At 43.6% G+C, this 19,036-nt stretch overlaps 1 protein-coding gene across 1 annotated transcript in view; it reads right to left on the bottom strand.

Moving 5' to 3' along the window:
- Positions 1–12,057, bottom strand: part of RBM47 (RNA binding motif protein 47) — a 74,002-nt gene extending 61,945 nt beyond the window's left edge. The window contains exon 1 of the mRNA XM_066549117.1: positions 11,961–12,057. Within this exon, the coding sequence (XP_066405214.1) occupies positions 11,961–11,980 (20 nt within the window). The 5' untranslated portion in view covers positions 11,981–12,057. The remainder of the gene's footprint in view (positions 1–11,960) is intronic.
- Between the last annotated feature and the right edge of the window lie 6,979 nt (positions 12,058–19,036).

The following is a 19,036-nucleotide window of genomic DNA, read 5'->3' as shown; positions in this document are numbered from 1 at the left end:
TTTAAATGTTATAGTAATGAGCACTACTAAAAAGCCAAAGAGTAATAAATCTCTCTTCAGAGCAAAGGAATTCAAGAGCATGAACCATTTACATCCCAAACAGCAGGACAAAAAAAATTTAAATATTCAAAGTTTATTGTCCACCCTCATTTTTATGGATGGCATATGGCAAGGCTCCTTCAAAAAACCTCATCAGCACTGAATGTGTCAAAAAGCCATGATCATACTATAATAATATACATAACAGAAGGCAAACTAGTATTGTGCAGACTATAAATCTGGCACTTCACATTTTTATGAGCAGGATATAGTTGTGCATGGTTTCCTAAGGTTCCCTGTTTTTTTTTATGCAAACTGAAACCCAACCCCAAATTCCATCATGAGGCATCCTACTGATGCATGTGTCACCAGAGGGGTAGCACATGATATTTACTGCTTGGACTTCTGTTTCACAAAGGAACAGTAAATGACAAAGGCAGGGCAGCAGCAGAGAAAGAAGAGGCATGAGTGTGGGACTCCTTACAGCTTCTTGAGGGAAAGTTGGAGTGGTGAAAACCCTTGAATTCACATCCCAAAGTGCTTTGGCTTGGGCTGCATCCAGTCACCTTGGATGACTTGCCCTTTCTTCTGCTCCTGCCCTTGCCCAATAGCAGTGCCTCAAACTCCCACATTTCCTTCCTCCTGTCGTTGTCTCTAGCCCTGAGAACCCCTGCCTGGCTGGCTCTGAGTGCAGCCCCCCCATGTCAGACTTTGCTCCCAAATGTGCTGTCTCCCTGCCCAGCCACCTCTTCCCAGTCATTTCTGAGTTATCAAATCCCCTTTTCCATCAGCCTTCTGACTCTGCATCAGCTTTTCAAGGCAGACAGTGCTCTTCTCTCTCCTGCCTCTTTGTCTCTCTTCTCCCTCTTCCCTTCCCACTAGGTTCAGCCTGTTCTTCAGGAGCCCCACGGCCCAGTACCTGTTTCTTTGCTTTCTTTATCTTTAGATGCCCTATAGCTGCTCTTGAACACAGGGCAGAGAGCCCAGCAGGCTCATGCTAGAACTCTGACTCAAGTTTTCTCAGAGCATAGGCAGTGTCAACAGTGGGTTCGGGGACTTGGACGTTAAAAGTTGAAGTTTCCAGTAAACACATGGAAACTCAGTTTTCAAAGGTTCACATCCTGCTTTGACCCCTCCACAAGAGCTACTTCCCTGCTTGAGGTCAAGTACTTAGGAAACCTTAGGAAGAAGTTGCAAAAGTTTGAAAAAAAGCAAATTCTCTGGTTTTGATTTTCAGAAATTGTCAAACACTTTTAGGCTAAGTGACTCTTGGGTCTCTATACAGGTAAATGCAGAACAATTCACAGGCTTCAGGTATCTTGCCATGCAATGCAAACCTTTGCAAAATCATGAACAAATAAACATGGTTTCCTAATAGAAAATGAAGGACGTTCTTATTAACCAGAGTTGCTCTGTCTTCTTCCTTTTACATCTGCTTGTACAATGGAAACTTTTGGATGGTAAATGTCATGCACTTGGAGCAGTTACAGTTCCAGATCTCTGTAGGTTATATTGTGTGGACACTTTTTCCACAGAGTTCTAGAGTGGGCTACAACAGTTATATCTACTCATCAACACTAAAGCTACAGGCCCTTTAGCAGTACATTTCAAACTGCTTTTCCAAAACCAGTGATCTGAAGCAGAAACCTGGGACTTGTCCCACCAGCATCCTGGGGACTACCGGCTCTCCTCTGTCCCTGGAGTTTCACAGCAGGTGCTGCTCACTGCTCCATCAGCAGGACCTTGCTCTCACTTCACAGGGACAGAGCTGGATCATGAAATGCTGGCAGTGCCCCCTTCCCATCCCTTGGCAGCCCGAGCCATTGCAGTGCTCCATGGAGTCCCCCTCACCCCAGGGCTGTGGGACTGAAGAAAGGGGAGCTGAGGCCAGGAGCCCAGGGGCTGCCAGATATTTGGGTTAGTGTCCAGCTGGGACTGGCACCTTCCCTCATCCTTCCCCAGGACTCGCACAGCACAACAACCCAACCCTATCAAAACGAAGGCATAACCAAACACAGAAAAATTCCCGAGATTTGCTGAAGTTCCCCACAGTGTGGCCATAGCAGACCTCACAACCTGGTGGGATGTTCAGCTATACCAGCAGAGAACGGCAAGCACAAGACAGATATCCACAAAAACCACTGGATTGTACCGTTGTTAACTCATGTGTGTTATTTTCTATGGCAAGGCAAGGAGGTGAACCCAGGTTTCCTAAGTTTTATACTGGTGCTTTTCCTGCAAAACCAGTCATTTGTATACTTTTTGCTTCTTGCCTGGCTTGTTCTACACCCTGTTGCACATACGTGTACAATAGTACTTGTGAACTCAGAAGAAACCTTTATTTAATAGTGATTGACATTTGCAGGAGCTTTAGGAATGCAATGATTTTGGCATCAGTTCCTTTCAGGTAAGGATTAATGAACCAATGTGTCAAATACCACCTGATGTTCTTTGTTTGAAAAAGGCCACGTTTCAAAATGGCAGCAGCTTTCAGATTTATTTTTTTTTCAGAAAGATTGTGCTTTGGTTTGGAAATAGGGAAGCACAGCAAGGATTGCAACACAAAACAGATAAGATTAGATGAAGAGGAAATGTGATATAAGTGGTTTGGATCTACAGAAGGACGAACAAAATTATGTTCATCTCACACTGTTCATGTTACAGTGCTTGATTTAGAGACACTCTGTCCCCTCATCAGAGCTCAGGCAGAAGCTAAGCCCTCTCTGTGTCTTGGTACTGTGGCTGAAACCCACATTCAAACAATGTAGAAAAGCAGTGAAAAGGAAAGTCTGGTTCATCCACCTTGCCTGTCATTCAAAGATCCTGATGTTGGCCAGAGGGGGGATCACCCCTTTTGCTTTTCCATGGTTCCAACACCTTACACCCAGCTGTCTAGTGTTTGCAAGGATGCAGAGTGGGCGGTCCGTGGGGCACCAGGGTACACACAAGCCAGTTCAGAGCACATATCCTGTGCCAGGATCCCTGGCCACAGTGCCAGACTCACTGACTGACACAGAGCATGCAGAGAGCATGGAGACCCAGAAACTGCCACCAGTGCCAGAACCTCTGAAGATGGAGAAGCAGTGAGCCAGCTTGGAACACAGAACTCTGAAAGAAACTTGCATAGCAGCAACAACAACTACAAGTTTATCTAATCCTCTTTGCACCAGCCTCAGCTCTGCAAAGGGTTTGTCTGACCCATTTGTGAGTATTCCTGGGGCACAGGGGACAGGTAACCTTGTATCCACAATTCCAACACAATTACAGCTCCCAAACTGCAGCAGGATCCTTTGTGATTGCTTTGGAGTACAGCAAAAAAGAGAGCACACAGTTAGTTGCCTATGTATTAAAAACATGAAGGTACATCCAAAGATACCCCAGCTTACAAACCCCCTCCTTCAGTCCATGTCTTGTGTACTGGCAGCATGCACAGAGAGTTGAGGTCTTTATCTGATTTTCACTATTACCATTATGAAGTTTTATTGAGAACTTACCCTTCTAGGCTTACAGATGCACGGCATTTTCCATAAAATTAAGTTTCTTACACTGACCATGGGAAAGTAAACCTCACTGTCAGCGATTTTGCTTAAACTTCCTTTGGATAACCTGTATTTTTTTACACAACTTATTTATTTAGAAAAAAACACCCTGCTGTATCTGTTGGAAAATACAGAGGCAGAGATGCTTCATGCTTCACCACTTTTATATTTGTAGTATAATCTTTAACAGCTCATCTCTTGTGGCACTCCTCAAGAGTGTATTTCTGGCATACAGAGGAGAAAAAAAAATATGACACAGTGGGCAAAATGATCCCATAAGATCATCTTCCTGAAACAGAGATAAAAATGGTAACTGACAGTGCTTTAGGAGTAGAAAATCCAGCACTGAGACTGATTTGTGTTGATACATCTAGTGCACATGCTGTTTGTATAAAAGTACAAATATACAAATATAAATACTATATTTTCCTTTTAAAAACACACAAACAACCCAAAACCTCAGTGATCTACAGATGGAAATGCTAGGATTTGACTCAGATTTCAGTCTCCTTGGTAAAGGCCAATGAGATGGACACCACAACCTGCTCTCAGCAGCCCCACAGCCCAGGGACTAGCAGAATCATTGTTAATACCTCTCAAATCCCTGAGTTTTTTTAAAGGTGCCTCTCTTCCCACTGGCACACCACCATAAACCCATCTTTGGGAGATGACAGGAATCAAAAAGCCACTGTTGAAACTCCAGATAATGCTCTAGATAGAGGAGGGGGAAAAAGCCCCGAAACTCTTCTGTAAGCAAAATGCTTGCCCTGGGCTTTTCTCATTCTGATGCAAAAGCCAACAGACAAGACCACCAGTGCCTCTGGTTTAGCAATACTTGCTGTATTTACTCAGGGCTTCTGGCAGTTCATTCCACATTCCTCAGAGCTGTAGGATTTATACAGTGCCCTGTATATCAACCAGACAGTGTACCTGATAAACTTCCCCCGAGGCAGGTGGCCATGGGAATGGCCAGGAATTTGTGCAGGAATTTGCACAGGAATTTTCTTACTTAGACTCATAAGGTTAGCAAACAGTAAAAACTAAAATTGTTCACCAGTCTTGCTGCTTGCCAAAAGTGTAAGCTTGCAGACAACTCCCTGCAGAAAACCAGAGCTTTCCAAGAGAAATAGTGACCACGGGAAGACACCTCACCACCTCCAGCAAAGACCTGCAAACACATGTGGTGAAACGCAGGTCATAGAACAGACCTTAAAATATCAGGAAGGGCTCCCAGTTGACAAGGCAGAGAGGGGCAGAGCAGCACAGACACAGCTGTGTTCCAGAGCTGTCTCAGACCCTCTTCCCACTGATCACACACCATGGAAGGAAGGGCACTGTGCTGACATCCCAGATACCTCTTGCCACCCCTGTGGTGCTTAGGAAGATTTATTCTGTACACGTACAGTCTGACCTGTGACTCACATTGGTAAGTTGAGACTCAGGACTCCAGTATGTGGAAGAAGCATGTAAAAGCCTTTTTGTTTATTGTTGCTCAATACAATTATCCTCTATGAAAATCACATTTTTTCCTTCCGTGCAGGACAACTGTGGCCTGTTTGAGCCCTGCCCAGGTTGAAGCTTGCATCTGGGCCCTGGGGTTGTGCAAGGCTGCTGGGTACATCTGCAGCCACCCTTGGCCTGGGTGCTTAGGGTGAGCAGACAACTTTGTCAGTATTATCTACTCATCCCATTTACTTTGTAAACACTGACTAAGACACCACAAATGGCAGCAATAGCAAGCTCGTTCAGATCTCCTTGACCCAGCCAGAGGCACCTCCATGTTCACCAAAAGTGTGCACTCAGTATGTCAGATAAGTTGTGTCTTTTCTTGCCAACTTCATGAGGCCAAGAAGCTAAAGGCAGAATCCATCTTCAAGAGCCACAGATTATAGTGCAGTCCCAAAAGTTTGAACGCATTCGCCAATTAAGTTTAGGTCTGCTTGCAGCCTTACCTGTGACTATGCTCCTGTGAGCTTCCAGCACCGTATTAGTGCTACCTTTAATGAAAATGCTAATGACAGTGAAATGCTTCTTGTGAGGACTAACACTCACATTAGGATGTGGATAGTAGTGTATGAACTCTGGTGAAATTTCAGCATACAGTCAACAGAAATTTTACTGCCAGAAACATGGCCTTAAGTCATGGTAATAATGTTAATATTTAATTGAGGTGAGTTGAACGTGCTCTTTTGTTGCAAAAACATCTAGAGGACATGTCCCTGCGTGCATGATCGTGTTTTACTCCATCTTCCCTCCTTGCCTTTCATGCTTTTTTCCCCACGCCGGCTCTTCCTCCCTCCCCAGCCACAAGAGCTCCCACAGTTGCACCCTGCATACTGCTCACACCTCATACCCTCTGCTTGTCACCCCAGCACAACTTCCAGCGTTAAAGACCCATTAGCCACAGTCTCTTCATAATTCCACCCTTACAGGTCCTGAAATCTTGAGCATAGCTTTCAAACCCTAATAAAGCACCTCTGTCTCAGCTTTTCTGATCCCATTTGGGGATCAGACTCAGTGAACTGACCTTTTCCTCCCCTGTCTCCTTCCTCCTCCACCTCTTCCTCCTCCTCCTCTTTTCAAGGATTGTTCATTTGTCATTTTCTCCCTTCCCTTCTCTTCTGAGCCCTGCAAATGCCTCCCCTTCACCCAAGTCCATCACCTTCCTCCTTGGGTTTTGATTCCCCATTTTTCTCTTCTTATTGCTGCTGATTTATGCTGATGACCCATATCACTCTCTGTCATGCTACGTCCATTTTAACAATTCTGTTCCTCTTCTGCCCCGATCCTTTTCTTTTCCTCATTAAAAAAGACTGTTTATTTGGCATGCACTGTCCAGAGGCTATCTACTGCTGGGTTTTTCCTGCACTAAACCACAAGTGGTCCCATTCAGCACCACCCACTAGCCTCCCCCATTATGTCCACTATTCAGCCTTTTTGCAATTTCCATTCCATCAACCCTCATGACCTCTCTTTTGCTTTTAGCCCTTACCTCTATACCAAGTTAAATTGCAAAATTCTCCCTACATTTCAATTCTCTTCGATTTTCTTCCCTATAATATCCAGCCCAACCAACACCCCTCAGTTGTTTCTCTTCTGCTAGAAAGGTTGAAACACTGTCTGCTGAAAACCCAGCCATCACTTCCAGCTATGTGTGGATAAAGCAGAGCCTCTAATACTGCCCCCCTCTCAAGGAATACCCAAAGTTTCTTTTCTCTCCTTTCCACAGTGACCATTACTGCTCTGTTTGCAGGCAGGGCACAATTTTTATTTGGGCAGCCTTTCTTTCAAGGTACAGCTAAGACCTGTTGATGCTTTCTGTGTGCATGTCAAAGACATTGGCTATTCTATCTGCCCTCAAAACCTAAATGCTTCCCTGGAGTCTCACCCTCACATTAGCTCATTAATGGTTTCATTCCTTTTTGCCCTGTCGTAATTTGATCCACTGTTGATCTACAATCTTGATCCACTGTTTTACCTTCCAAATATTATTTCAAGAGTCATTTTCATAGCTTTGAATGTGCCACTCATTTTCTGTGCTCCTGTTGATCCTCTTTCCATCTTCTAACAAATAAAATAGAAGGTCTTTACGCACAATACTTGCCTAGGCAGGCAGAGCTGAATAGTACAACCAGGTGTCTTTTGCAGCTTATGAACACCTACTTTATGCTTCTCATCATATGCCCTTCTGTTTTCCTTCATGATTCCTCACTGGGACTGCCTCCCTGATCACAGCTGCAGAGGAACTTTGCTCACCTCTCCTAAATTCTTTCTAAAGTCTCTCCCTTGCTGCTGAGGTAGCCCAACAGCAGCCAGCCTGCTGGCATGCTGCTCTGGCTCTGTACCCAGCTGACCCCTCACCATTTCCTTGTGCTCCACCTGCATCCATCCCATCCCTTGCCTCTCAGCAGCTATTTTGTGCACAAACCCCACATGGCAGTGGCAGCCCTTCCGCTCCACCTGTGTGAGCAGGTCCCCGCAGCAGAAACACCCAGGTCAGGAATCCCAGCTCTGTGACACAGCAATCATAAATGACATCTTGAATGTTACTGGGAACTCAACTTGCTGAAACTCAGCCTACACCCTGACTTGTGGTGGAGCTAAGTTTCTCTGGTAAAAGACAAAAAGGCAGAAGCAGTACCTCAGTTTATTTCTACGGCGCAGCTCCAGCCCATCCATTGGGTACTCAAAAGGCCAAAACACGAAAGCAAACTCTGAGCTACATCATTTGGGGTGCTGCTTTTCCAGAGTAAACCTTCCAATGGCTCTCCCATTGGCAAATAAGATAGAAAGCCTCTCAGTTGTTGGAGGCTGGTTAAGCTGTTCTCCCTTTGAAAATACATGAAAGTTACTGTTGTCGCATTATTATTGGTAGAGGATTCTCATGCCTTTGTAATTTCTTTCCATCTCATGGCAAATAAGCCCATCTGTGCTGACTCAGTCTCAGCTTTATGACCTACCTAAGCAAAAGATAATATCCAAACTCTAAGCATATTTTGTAAAACACACTTTAAAAATATCAGAAACCTCTTTCTTCTTTTCAAATAAAATCTTACTTGGGATCAGGGCAAATGAAAGCCTGGAAAGGACAAAAATGCCCTCAAGTATCAGGTAGTCAGCTCTGCAGTTACTAAAAAGTTGCTTTTCTCTGTTGAGTTTACTGTGTCACCAAAGCCCTACCAGCCATAGCTATACAATGCCTGCATTGTCTCAGCAAGGCTACTGAGATGTTCCTGATCTTGGCAAGAGCTAGGTGTACCCAGAAGCATTTTATTGAAAAAAAATTCCTACAGCAGAAAGAAATATTATTTTAGGCCTCATAATGGAAAGATAAAGGTCAGAGTCCTTCCCTCTGCTAAGGGAGCAGACAAAAATATCCTGTTCATGGGATCCATTTTACGAACTTGAAAATTACACCTAAAAATCCCCTTATGAAACAAATTTCAAAGTGACTACAATATAAGGAAGGATTTGTTGGTTTAAGTCATCAGTAATTTGGAGATTTCCACTTCATGACAAGAGAGGCAACTATATGCACAAGCATGGAGATGGTCTCTTTAAACTCTTTATGTTAGATCTGCTTCCTTGCTACAAAGCAAACCTGAACTTTATGTTCACCTTTGTGTTCATCATTGACTTTTTTTTAAACAAGAACAGGATCTGCCCATGTTTCTTCACAAAGAGCGCATACTTGCCCCTGCTAAATTTCTCAATAAATCACAGCAATATTGGTTCAGGAAACTACACACAAGTGATCAGGGCCATTTGAATGAAAAAGCCAAGATCACCGTTTTGTTTCACCCATAAATGTGGTGTCACCTCTGCTGGAGTTTGTCACCCTAGAAGTGCAGTGGGCCCCTATGGTAATCCAACAGGTACTCTCACACCACTCCAGGGTAACCCCTGGTCTTCTCTAGCTGTCAGATGCTCCCACAGCTTTCACAGAAGATGGTGTAGCATTTCATAGAGTGGTAGCAAAATGAGGGGGCTCTGCCATGTGGAGGAGGCCAAGACTCCAAAACGTGGGAAGCTGCAAAAGCAGACCCCGGTGCCAGCTTTGCTGAAGCCGGCCAGGTGAGGGCTACGCAAGATCAAGGGTTCAGACCAAACTGACATAGAAGCAGTATTCCCTGAAGACTCTACCATCTCCACTGCCTATATTAAATATTTTTATTACAATGTTTTCGAGTTTTAAAAAATCTTTTATTTTCTAAAACGTTAAAGAAAGATTTTGCATCCTCAGCTGCAGCAGGGACCCTCAGAAATTATTAGCAACCCTATTTACACGCCAGTCCAAAACCTCCAAATATTTCCTTAACATCACTGAGGGCCCGGAGCCTGTGTCTCAGAAGAGGTCAGACCCCAAAAGCAGAAGAGGGTGCTGGGCTCTCCCCAGGCTACGAGGAGAGGTGGGAACAGCTGCCCTCAGCTCTCGGCAGGATGCACAGCTCTGAAACAAGCCCGGAGAACAACCTCTCTCAGGACGGGAATATGCAGGGGAGTGGCGGGAGGGAGAACGAATGTGCAGGAGGAGTGTTTGTCTCTTGGTTTATCTCGCAGCCAGCAGTCTGTTAGCTTCGAGCCTGCCGGACACCAGCAGCGGCCCATTCCTGGCGTTATCTCCCCCTCCTCTCGGAGAGCGCACGCTGCCTCCCAGTTTCCCAGCTCTATGCCAGGCTCCGCTTAACACCGCGGGCGACCTCTGCCCCGGCCTGGCAGCTCCGCGGGCGCGCAGTCCGCGCTCCCCCCGCCCCCGCCGCCGTGCGGAACGCGCGGCTCCCCTCGCACCACGGCAGCTCGGCCGCACCGGGAGGGAGTAATTGCAGGCTTGTCCAAATTATCAACTGCACAGTCTGGGAGACACATCAGGGCACCGATACTCAGCTTGCGTTAGCCTCGGGCGGCTCATTTCAGCCCCGTCTGATGCTGCTCCTGCCTTCTGCCAGGTCAGCCCAGTTGAGCCGATAAAATTTGGTAGGGATTTTGCGACCTGTAAGGTCCCAGCCCATCTTTATCCATTACAATAGATTGGCTTTAGCTCAAAGTTTTATTTCAAGTTCCTGAGAAGAAATGAGCTGCGCAGCCTTACCTCTAAAAAAACTTTAAAATCTGCTGCTTCTTTTAACATGAGCCCTAGTATTTCTCATCTACTCACGCATATCTCAGCGTGAAGAAGATGCCTGATCTCCTGATGGATACATGTGTTCTAAATGGTCTTCAGAAACTTTTCACAGATAAGGTCCCATTCTTATGCTAATGTCTATAACAGATTGGCAGACAGCAGACTCAGAGCCCTCTTGTCACCTCCCTGTCACTTGTGCCACGGCTCTGTGGTCTGTACAAATTACAGTATTTTAAGCGTTCAAAAAGAAAAAACAGCCATAAAACGAAACACTACTTCCGAAATTGACTCCAAAGACATTAGGCAAGTCACGCTGTGCTTTATCTTTGACTTGGAGAAACACATATTTTAAATTAAAACTCTCAGATCTTGCAAATCACTTCTCAATCTGTCCTTTTTTAGTACCTGCGTGTGCCTCTCGCCTGTCATCTTTCTTCAGAATCACCAGAAATCTGTCAATTGGAAAGAGTCACCAAAACTCCACCGAAAACCTCTGCAGTTGTCTCCATTTGCCTTTCCCCCGTAAAAATACTTTAAAATGTATTTTCTGAGTGAACTTCTGGTCGCTTACATTGTCAACCCAATCACAGAGGAGTAAGTACAATCCAATTCACAGCTAAGGACGGATGAAGCGCAGAGCAAACCGAGAAGCGGCGGTACCTACCTGGAGCCCACCTCAGCGCCCAGCACCATTCGCAGCAGCGGCGGCGTTTTGGGGTAGCGACCTTAATGCATTGTCCTTCCTACCGCGCTGCTAAGTGAGAGTTGAGCAACTCCTTGCACTGCTGCTTGGAGCAACAGCTCTCCCAGTCTTAACCCCCTCTCTTGGCTCTTTGCTTCTTTGCTCGGATTTTTTTTTTTTGTTTTTGTTTTGTTTTTTTTTTTTTTTTTTTTTTAACCAGAATTTTTGAGCACTAAAACTTGCAATTAGTACCAGCTAAGCCAAAGCCCCTGGCCGCCCCTGCCCTAAGCCGCACATTCCAGGGCGCTGAGCTGAGCTCTTTGCCGGCACCGCGCAGCTCTTGCACCCCCAGACCCGGCTTTCTGCCTGCAAACTCGATAAGGCTACAGGAGCTCAGCAACACGCACTGAAACTCGGACAGGGGAAAAATTGGTCTCTAATCTCCAGCCTGGGTGGTTTTTATTATCCTCCTCCCCCCCCTCCTCTCTTTCTCTCCACACTCACAGTAGCAAGGTTGTCTCCGGACTACTCCCTGCCTTAAACTCACCAAACCAGATTTTTACTCCCAACACCTTCCCGTAAATCTGAACTGAAATTTTACCCTGCTTGCTGAGTTCTGGCTGGCTGAGGGCCAGCCAGCATTCCTGTTGTTTTAAGAGGGCAGATTAAAAAAAAAAACAAACCAAACAAACAAAAACCCCCAAAAACACCAACAGCAAACCCCTCCCCCAACAAACAAACAAAAAACCCAACCCAAACCCCAAAACCAAAACCAAAACAACAACAACAAAAACCAAACAAAAAACAAACACCCCCCCCCCAAAAAAAAAGTCAAACCCCCCAAAACCAGAGAAGAAAACCTTGAGAGATGCAAGGGCTTGAAGCAAACTTTTAGAGCAGCTTTACTAAAAATACTGTGGGATGGAGTGATTCGCATTTATCTCTAAAGGGCTAAACCAGTGAGTTGTTTTTTTTGGTTTTTTTTGGCAGTGTCAGTCGTGAGAAAATACCCTTCTCAGCCGTCTGCCTCCTTCAGGTGGATGGATATTTGAAAAGAAAATAAACCTCTGGTACTCACCTGAAGGACGCAGCGGGCATCAGCACAGCAGGGAGAGGAGCCTGCACCTTTGCCTGATCGAGTTACCCCAGGGCAGCGGTAACGCTGGTTTAAGTGCCACATTTTACACTTTTCTGACCTAAAGTTACATGTGGTTTCTAGAAAAGGAACAAAAGAGAAACCAGTTTACATAGACAGAAAAACAGCGACCAAGCCTTCTTTTAAACTCCGTGTGATCCCCTGACCATTGTCTGGAACGCTTAAAGAAACAATGAAGCAAGACTGTAAACTTTCTTACCCCCTTTTACCTTACCTGTCTGTGCCTGGCTAAGGACTTTGATGTATTGAAACAAAGCACAAGACCTGTTTATAGTAAACGAAACCAACCAACAGAGAGATCTAATTCAGACTTGTGACTAAACAAACTGGAACAGGAAGCACACACCAGCAGATTTTTTTTAAAGTAGTAATTCCTGCTAGCATTGTCATGAAATAGAAAAAAAAGTTTTGCTTCTCTCTTCAATCCCTTTTGTTCAAATGCAGGAGTCTTTGGTGGTGGGTTTTGTTTTGTTTTTTTGGTTTTTTCTGGCGTGCAAAAGCCCAACCAACCAACCAACCAAAATCCCAAAACAAACAAGCAATGTTCCATCTGTATATGTAAATATTTAATAGAGCAATATTTACTACTGGTTGTGACCTGGAAATATTATTCATCTATTTGTTTCCACATGTAGGTCATTTGTGCAACTGATTAGTATCATGACCCTCACCCCAATTAACATCTGTAACTGATGAGCAGACAGAAGATCTTCATCTAGGCTAGTTCAAGTCCCCAACAGTAGATTAGATGTCCTGTAAGTTAAATTTTTAAAGAATAAATAATATTGGAGCTCAAAAATAGTGAAAGAAATTGATTTCCATAATTCTTTGTAATTAAAAAAAAATTATTCTTAATTCTTAGCAATTCTTAATTAAGAATTCTTCTTCATTCTTCTAAATTCTAATCTTTTGAAAAGATTTATTCAGAGCTGGGTACCCACTATGCTGCCTTTTTTCTGTGATATTACCTATACTTTTTGAAAGCAGTTTGTCCTTCTTAACAATTGTAAATCTAATTGTATTCTTTTTCAAGTATAGAAAAATCTCACAGGTTTTACCTAAGCAAATCCACATTCATTCCCTAAGAGAGTTTTGCTGCAGGTAGAAACCAATTAATCAAACTACTATTGGTATAATATGTAAAGCTCACAGTCAAATGTTGCAAAGTTCAAGTTAACAGTGTGTTCTCTCCAAACTATTGCAATTCAAAAGTTGATAAAAGCATGTGAGTCCAGTTTTAGTAAATGCATCAAGAACAAACAAACAAAAAATCTTTTAGAACTTGCCTGCATTAATGAGCAAATAATCATGGAGGAAATTTTCATTAAATACTTGAATTAAAATGGGAGTCCAGCGTTAGCAGCAAATATTATGCAGTTAAATTCTTCAAGAAAAAATAGTCCCAAATAGTAAATAATGAGGGGTTTAGTGGTACAAAAACGTCTTAAGTATTCTTTAGTACTCTTCTTTAAAATCATGACCCATTCACCCAAAGGGAGGTTTTCCCATAGAATCCTCATCTGATAAGTTTGCCAACAAAGTTCTCAGGCAATCCATCTCAAGCACAGAGAACCTATGCTCCATTTGCTCCATTTAGAGGAGCAAATTGGCTTTACTGGCAGAAGTAGTTCCTTGCCAACATGTACAGATTTCCTCTAAATGAGTGTCTCTGAAATACAATGGCTTGTACAGAAAATGGAAAGACATGTGAGTGCATTGCCCTGCATGTCCAGAACACAGGTACACTACCAAAAGCCATGGCTGCACCACTGGGTAAAGTCAACTGTTTTAAGGTATACTGCTAAAGGTGTGGTTCTGCCTGTTCTACTGACTCTGCACATGTGCTTGTGGGTCTTACCTCTGAAAGCCAGTTCATGCCTTTCTGGTGCAGGATGCAAATAGGTTTCCTTGGAAGATACCAAAGATAGGAAAGAGTCTGACTTTCTTCTTAGTTCAGTTCAGCTGCAGGTGAAATGTGTGACAGCACTAGAGGTGTCTAGTTAGATCTAATCCCTGCCAGTAGCTCATCCAGCAATTAAAATACTCCTTATTGCTCACCATCTGTGTGAGGAGACACATTCCATGGACCCAGGTGAGACTGCAAGGTACCACATCTCTCTGCATACTCCTGCAGGTGTAGGAATGATCGTGAAATATCTGCTTACAACTTTTTAATGGACTTCCAAACTTTGGTGAGGAAAGCAATTTTTACACTTCTCATCTGCCAGCAAAACAATAGTGCAAAACCTCTACTATTTATTGCTTGTGCTTTACTCTGGTTCACAGATTCCAGATCAAATAACAGGTAATGTTGCCAGGTTGTTCCTTAAGTGCACTTTCTCAGCACAAAGGACAGTAGCAATTCAGGAAAGTCTCTTCTTTGCCACCAAATGCTGAATCTAGCACAAGCTGAGATGGGACAAAAGCAGCCTCAACAATCAGTTGTAGGAATTGTTGCCATTGAGGTTTCAGGTAACCTAAAATTAAACATTAAATCTAACTAATAGAATGGCAATCTGAGACATTTTTGACACAAGGATTATTTTTCTCCCTTTTGTCCCAGTTGTCCAGCTGACAAAGTGTTCTGAGGGGTTGTGAGCTCCTTACATAGGAAAGAAGGGGTGACCCACATGTAATTTGCTGCAGCACCCTCCAGTCTGTGTGTTAAAATGAAAGAACAGCCACAACCCTCCAATACAGAGAAGAAATTTCCTGTTTCTCTGCCAAGCCATGGCAGGGTTTCTGACCAAAAGAAAGAATTTAATGAGACCATAGCAAAGCAAATTAAGCTAAGTGCAGCATGATTAGGCTGTGATCACTAATCTTTAAAGGCAATAGTATTTGATTAAGAAAGGTATCCTCCAAAACTGATCTTAAAATTGCAATAAAAAATGTCAGGAGGTTTGGGGTGTTTTTTGGAGGGCTGTGTCTCCTGTACTGTAATTTTTCCTTCTGAATATGGCCTACTGTATGATCAGTTATGTGAAATACCTATTGTAGAGTTTGTCACTCCTGCCCAATAGGTGACATGTTGAAAGTTTGGTGACTGCATTTCATTAAGGAGATTATGGCAAAATGTTTTTTCCCCCCCTCTCTCTAATTGGGGAACTATGAAAAAGTGAGAGTATGCTACTCAAAAATGAATTTCTAATTATCAGAAAAGTAATTGGAGAAGTAGAACACCTGCTACTTTTGTCAAAAATTAAAAAGCCTCTACTTCAACTCTAAGTCTTTTTTAAGTTTTCTAACACAATGTTTCCTACTACAGGTTAAACATCTGAATATAGTTCAGTAATCAAAGAGTCTGTAAATAAGTCTGCAATCATACAGCAATTGATTTTTTCCCAGTTAAAGCTGAAGTTTGCAGAGTGAGCATTTCTGATAATGGTCTGTGAAATCGTGTCTCTTCCTAGGATCTCAATATGCTTAGTCTGTAACACAGCACCTTCTTCTTCAGAAAGATCTTGTTTGTGATACTTCCATGAAGTTTGTTTGTGACCTCTGTCACTGTGGCCCTCCCATCATCTCCTCCCAGTCTGTACCTCTTGCTTTCCTACTTGGTTTGACCATCCTACCCCTCTCAAAAGCTGCTTCCTCTACACATATTTCAGATTCAGGCTTTTATTTAAACTCTTCATTTCTCAGCCCTTCTTATTCATGTCTCCATCTCAGCACCTTGCGTCTGTCTTTCCACAGCTCCAGCAGCACCAGCCCAAGTCATGGTAATATTTGCTTTTCTACAGGTAACTTCATGTGTTCTTCCATGCTGTCTGCACACCAAATACAATCCCCCAAAAAAGATGAAGGTAAAGCCACTGCTGTCTTTTCTTTGAGTCCCTCCTAAAGGCCATTTGTTGTGACAGCAGTGAGACTCCCAGTGGTGTGTTTTGGGATGGGGATGACAAGCCTGGAGGTGTGTCCTCACCTGGCCCTGGCAGAAGCTCTGTTGCTTGCCTGGCTGTGCTGAAGCTGCTGTTCTCTTTGCCCTTCATCTCACTGCAATAACTCTCCTCCACCTCCAGGCCCCAGCTCCGGGTCTCTGTGCAGCCATTTACACCTGTGGGAGCCGGGCACAAAGCAGTGGGTTTGCATCTGCTGTGTGCAGGAGCCCCCAGCAGCAGAGGTGCAGCTGCTCCCCTTTGCCCAGGGCCTGTGAACTGCCAGGGGCTCTGTCCCCATCAGCCCAGGCTGGGGGTGTCACAGCTCCAGCTGTTTCTCTTTGATGTAAGCCCTTCACCTGGGGCAGCTGGCATGTTGGTATGTATGCCACGTGCTCCTGCTGCAAATTGTTTGGCTAGCAAACAGCCTTTGGGGGTTTCTGGCCAGAGGCATACATTGGGGTGTTTTTGTTCGGGGGTGTCTGCATGATGCACCTTGGCTGTATGCAAACATGCCCTTACATAACCCTCCAACCAAACCCACAACTCAGTGAGTAATGCAACAAGCTGTTGCTCTTCTTCCCTCTTGATTTTATTAAAGCTTTGGAGGAAAGAGAGCTCCACACTTTCACCGAGCCACAGGCAGCACCACTTCCAGCACAGAAATAATAATAGTCATGTCATTTCCATTGTTATTATGCTGAGCTCTCTCACACATACAAAGTGGTTTTCCAGTCCTCGTAATAAAATGAGGACCTGAAAAAGCAAGGGCAAACCACTCTGAATGTAGTATTACCCTTCTCTCACAGTTTTGCAGCTCAGAAGAGTAGATAGTTTGCACAGGTTATCTTCTTCTTTGCATATTGTTGAGAATTCGCAGCTGAAAACTTGGGTGCTCTCCTCACAGTAAACATACTTTAGATCAAAACTGGAAGCCATTGCTGTTGAAATCAGAAGCTGGGTAAAATCACAAGGCTCTGTGGTCAGATTTAACCCTGGCTGGAGTCACACTGTTCTGGTCCGGTATTTACTCTGCAGTCACTTCTTTTGGAAGGGAAGTGAAACAGGCAAAGTGCAGCAGAAGCAGTTCAGCAGGAAATTATCGTTATGTACTGAAGCAAGACCTAAGAACAGAACAAAAGTCAAGCCAAGAATTCAGCTATTTATTAATCCTTGTAAAAAAGGGGAGGAGAGGAAAGACATGGCCTAAATTTACTTCTGTCTCTCAGCACACATAAGCAGCAAGGTCTGAGAGGCCGCCATGACAACATCAGATATCACTGTGGTGCATGTGGACATTTATGTGCTCGTCTGGGTGTGAGCTTGTGCAGAGATCAGGGGAACAACCAGGAAGGATTGTGACTGTGGGAGAGAGAGAGTGTTCACACACATCCCGTAATAGCCATGGGTGGTTACCAGTAAAAAAGGACTCAGATGACTCAGGGACTTGAAAATAATGGTGAGAGCTGAACGCCTTCCACACTCCAATGGACAGAAGTACTCCAGCAGGACACAGGAATCCCACAGGCTGTGGGACTATAATGCAGAAAAGGAAGCCATCAAACAGGAAGGTCACCCAGATACATAAGCCTTATGTTAATAAACACTGATATTCTTTTTGACTTAAATAACCAGGTAATTTTTTTTTTAATTAACAATTTGCAACAAAGCCAGGAATTTTCTGGATGCAGGAGAAATCAGATAATCATGAAATAATTTATTTCAGCAACAGATGATGCTAAATCAGAAGGCTCCTCCACAGGCTTTTGGTAGGACCTGCACTGCTGTAACCCGTTACTTTTCTTCTCTGTTCTGTGCATTGGCTTGGAGCTTCTGAGCCCTCAATTTCTCCAGTCTACCTACCTATGAGTAATCAAGGCACCATAGAATGTTTTGAGTTGGAAAGAGCCTTAAAGACCATCTTCAGTTCCAAACCCCTGTCACACGCAGGGACATCTTTCACTAGATACACCGGTTGCTCCGGGGATGGGTCATCCACAGCTTCTCTGGGCAACCTGCTCCAGTGTCCCAACACCCTCATTGTGAGGAATTTCTTCATAAAATCTAGTTTAAATGAAGCCTCTTTCAGTTTAAAACTCTTTCTGAAACTTTTAACCACATTTAAGTAACACTTTTTATAAAAATGTTCAGTTTTTATGTTCTTGACCATCTAACCCTGGGAGAACATATGCCCAAAGACAAATTTCAGCAGAAAATTATGGTTACCTTTACATTTGCCTTAACTTTCATCAAAGTTCTGGGTCACTACTCAAATTTGGAGATTGTTTTTGTTTCTAATACCCACTCTGGTACAGGAGCTCATTCAATACTGGGTGATAGATGTCAGAAACCAACTTCCATGAGATCAAACTAATTTTTGAAATGATTCCTTAAAATATTCCCATGGTGCCATGATAGGGCAAAATGAAAAGTAAGATTGGGCCCTTGACCACCTTTGATTGAACATTACTCATATTTTCTCATCCCAGGCTTTGGGCAGCTACTGCCTTCTCCCACTGCTGAGTAAACCTCAAACACTAAGTGCCAGCATCTAGCTCCATGGCTCTTACCCTCCAAAAATGACACAATAATTAATAATTGGTGATGCACAAGGAAAAAAGAGGATGCAGACTACTAGGAAAGATAAGCATTAGCAATGGGGGCACAAGGAGCAATTAAACATGCCAAAAAATCCACACACCTATCTGGGAAATAGGAACAGAAGGCTTTGTGACAGGAAAGTAGTTGAGGCCACAATATTTTTTCTTTTCTCTCTCTTTTTTTTAATTTTTTTTTTTTTAAGAGAAAGACAAAACATGCAGAAACCCCACATCATGTTGAAAAACAAATCAAACTGTAAGCCATTATAAGAGTTTTGTACTTAGTTGTCTCAAAGGGTGTAGTCTCAAAATTGGATAGAGGAAATCTAAAACCACTCTTCTTGCCTGTCTAGTCTGCTTGAAACCTAGAGAGAGTGACCAGCTCAGGCAGGAATACTCTGAGCAGTGCTGAAGTCCAGTTTTGAAAATTTCTATGATAATTATTTCATAACTGATCATCATATAACAGCAGCACAATGTGTCTTGCTGCAATATTTGGAGAAGATGCCTACACTTACCA

Source organism: Molothrus aeneus, chromosome 4 (assembly GCF_037042795.1).
Source record: "Molothrus aeneus isolate 106 chromosome 4, BPBGC_Maene_1.0, whole genome shotgun sequence".
Lineage (NCBI taxonomy): Eukaryota > Metazoa > Chordata > Aves > Passeriformes > Icteridae > Molothrus > Molothrus aeneus.
This window is presented reverse-complemented; position numbering and strand designations above follow the sequence as displayed.